At 39.8% G+C, this 2,122-nt stretch overlaps 1 protein-coding gene across 1 annotated transcript in view; it reads right to left on the bottom strand.

Moving 5' to 3' along the window:
- The window catches only part of LOC103146816 (cytochrome P450 2K1-like), a gene marked incomplete at its 5' end in the record, with an annotated part of 10,861 nt that extends 8,739 nt beyond the window's left edge, over nucleotides 1-2,122 (bottom strand). The window contains 4 exons of the mRNA XM_016677856.1: nucleotides 1,359-1,519; nucleotides 1,597-1,746; nucleotides 1,826-1,988; nucleotides 2,060-2,122. Of these exons, the coding sequence (XP_016533342.1) occupies nucleotides 1,359-1,519; nucleotides 1,597-1,746; nucleotides 1,826-1,988; nucleotides 2,060-2,122 (537 nt within the window). The remainder of the gene's footprint in view (nucleotides 1-1,358; nucleotides 1,520-1,596; nucleotides 1,747-1,825; nucleotides 1,989-2,059) is intronic.

Here is a 2,122-nt window from a genome sequence, read left to right as displayed (position 1 = left end):
GAGCTATCTCTGACCCTCTATCTGAAGGATAAACACCTGCAGTGTTTAAGGCCTTTCACAGATGAGTGTGAAAAGCTACAACTTCCACTGTATTGTTTTCTCACAGACAAAAGGCAGTTCAAACGATCCTAGCAAACCATCTGCTGTAACTACAGGTAAAATAAAGGTCAAAGAGCCAGAATACATTACTAATTTCAAAACCACAATTAGGCCATTTGAATCAAGACATGTTAAGTTTTAAAACTAGCTTATTTTAAATTTATTTTCTCAACAACTCTCAGTCTCCATTAACAAAAAACGTACTTGAATAAAAACTAAACAACATAAAATCAAAGTGGAAATAAATACTGCATTCAACCAAAAGAGTACAGATTATGAAGCCTGTATACTGTATTGCCCTTCAGTAATCACTTGATTTAAATAGAGAAGATAGACACATCAGACTACCTAATGCAATAGTTCACACTACACGATTTTTTGTCCCTATTTTCCCCTTACGATAATCTTAGATCGTTGGCCGATCCAAGATTGTCGCTGGTGATTTCGTTACCAATCATCCTGCAGTGTGTGGAGTGTTACGGTGGATCTTCGTGGCCGCTCCGATCTAAATCAGGGTTTTCCCCGACTGGGAGCCTAACACAGCCTGTTGAATGTGACAGGTAGCCAACCAGAAAGCTCGGATTCTCCTCCGCGCTTTCTGAGGGGAAATTACGGAGGGGAATCCCAAACAGCTGACACGGCGCAACCCGAAGTCCATTGGAGATGATATGTGGAAACAACATTAATATTTATTCAACATTTCGAGACAGAATATAGAAATGACAAGGAGAGGAGTTAGAGCCAAATTGCTACCGCAGTTGATAAACCCGGTAAGTTTTCAGCTGTTCTTCGTTAACGTGACATAAATGGGTTATAATGATTTTCATTCAGTCAGGACTTTATGCTGACTCTAGCCACAGGTAGATTCTAGTAAAGCATTGATTAATGCCTGGTTTTAAAATGAGTTAACTGGACTTGTAGCCATTATTTTGTGCCCAGGTGGCTGGACACCACAGGGCACTACGAACCCGATCGAACCGTTATAGCCAGGATTTCTGTTGGCTAATGTGTCTCTCAGGTTTTGAAAATGGGCCGACAACTCGTGTCGTGTAAGCTGGACATTCCACTAAGGAAATGAGGAAGGGAGGGTCAGTGGAGAGCACCGGAGTTGAGCCTTTTTTCATCAGTGTTATCAAGAGAAAGAAAAAAAGGCAGGAAGAGACGATAAAGCCGATAATTAAAATGAGGTCGATAGGTTTAATTTATTGTGCGATTAATTGATTTATCGTTTATCGCTACAGGCCTAAGTGAAAACTTACTTGAATTGAGGGAGAGCCGAAAATGATTGCACCTTTAGTTATTCTGTTTACCATAGACGTAAACTCTGGATCATCATATTCAAATCTGCTGCCATAAACCATGGAGCAGATGATGTTAGAGACGGCATAGCAGATGGACTGGGTTGTATCAAAAGCCTTACCTGGAATCCAGGGAAAGAAATTAGAAGATATTTTGATGCATCATCACCTGATATCATTAATGAGATAATTTTTTTACCTTTTTGTTTTTTAAACACTTCAGTGAGGTGTTGAGATTCTTCAATGATTTTATCCTCACAGGCCTTCTTCCCCATCCCAAAGTCTCGTAGGTTGGTCAAAGAGAAGCGCCGCATTTCTTTCCACGTATCTCCATTGTTCCAGATTACGCCTTAGGCAAAGAATATAATTATTAATTAACTGAAAAAAAGGTGCTAAGTATTGAAAAACCTACTCATTTCTGTCATTACCGTGTCCTTGACTGAGTTCCTGAAAAATCAGCATTGGATCTCTGTCTCCAAACACGTCATCATGTTTAACCAGCGCCTCCTTCACCGTCCTGTATCCTGCCAGGACCACCACTTTTTTAGGCCCCAGATGAACAGTGAAAACTGAGCCATATTTCTTGTAGAACTTGTAAAAGGAAAAAAACGCATTTGTTTAAAAAAAAAGTGTAGTTTAAAAAATAACTGCAAGAATCTCACCTCCATGAATGTTTTGTAGGGTTTCTTCAAGTCAATCTGCAGCATATTCCCAAGGAAGGGAAG

The sequence above is a fragment of the Poecilia formosa genome, unplaced genomic scaffold (genome assembly GCF_000485575.1).
Source record: "Poecilia formosa unplaced genomic scaffold, Poecilia_formosa-5.1.2 Scaffold168, whole genome shotgun sequence".
In the NCBI taxonomy this organism is placed as follows: domain Eukaryota; kingdom Metazoa; phylum Chordata; class Actinopteri; order Cyprinodontiformes; family Poeciliidae; genus Poecilia; species Poecilia formosa.
This window is presented reverse-complemented; position numbering and strand designations above follow the sequence as displayed.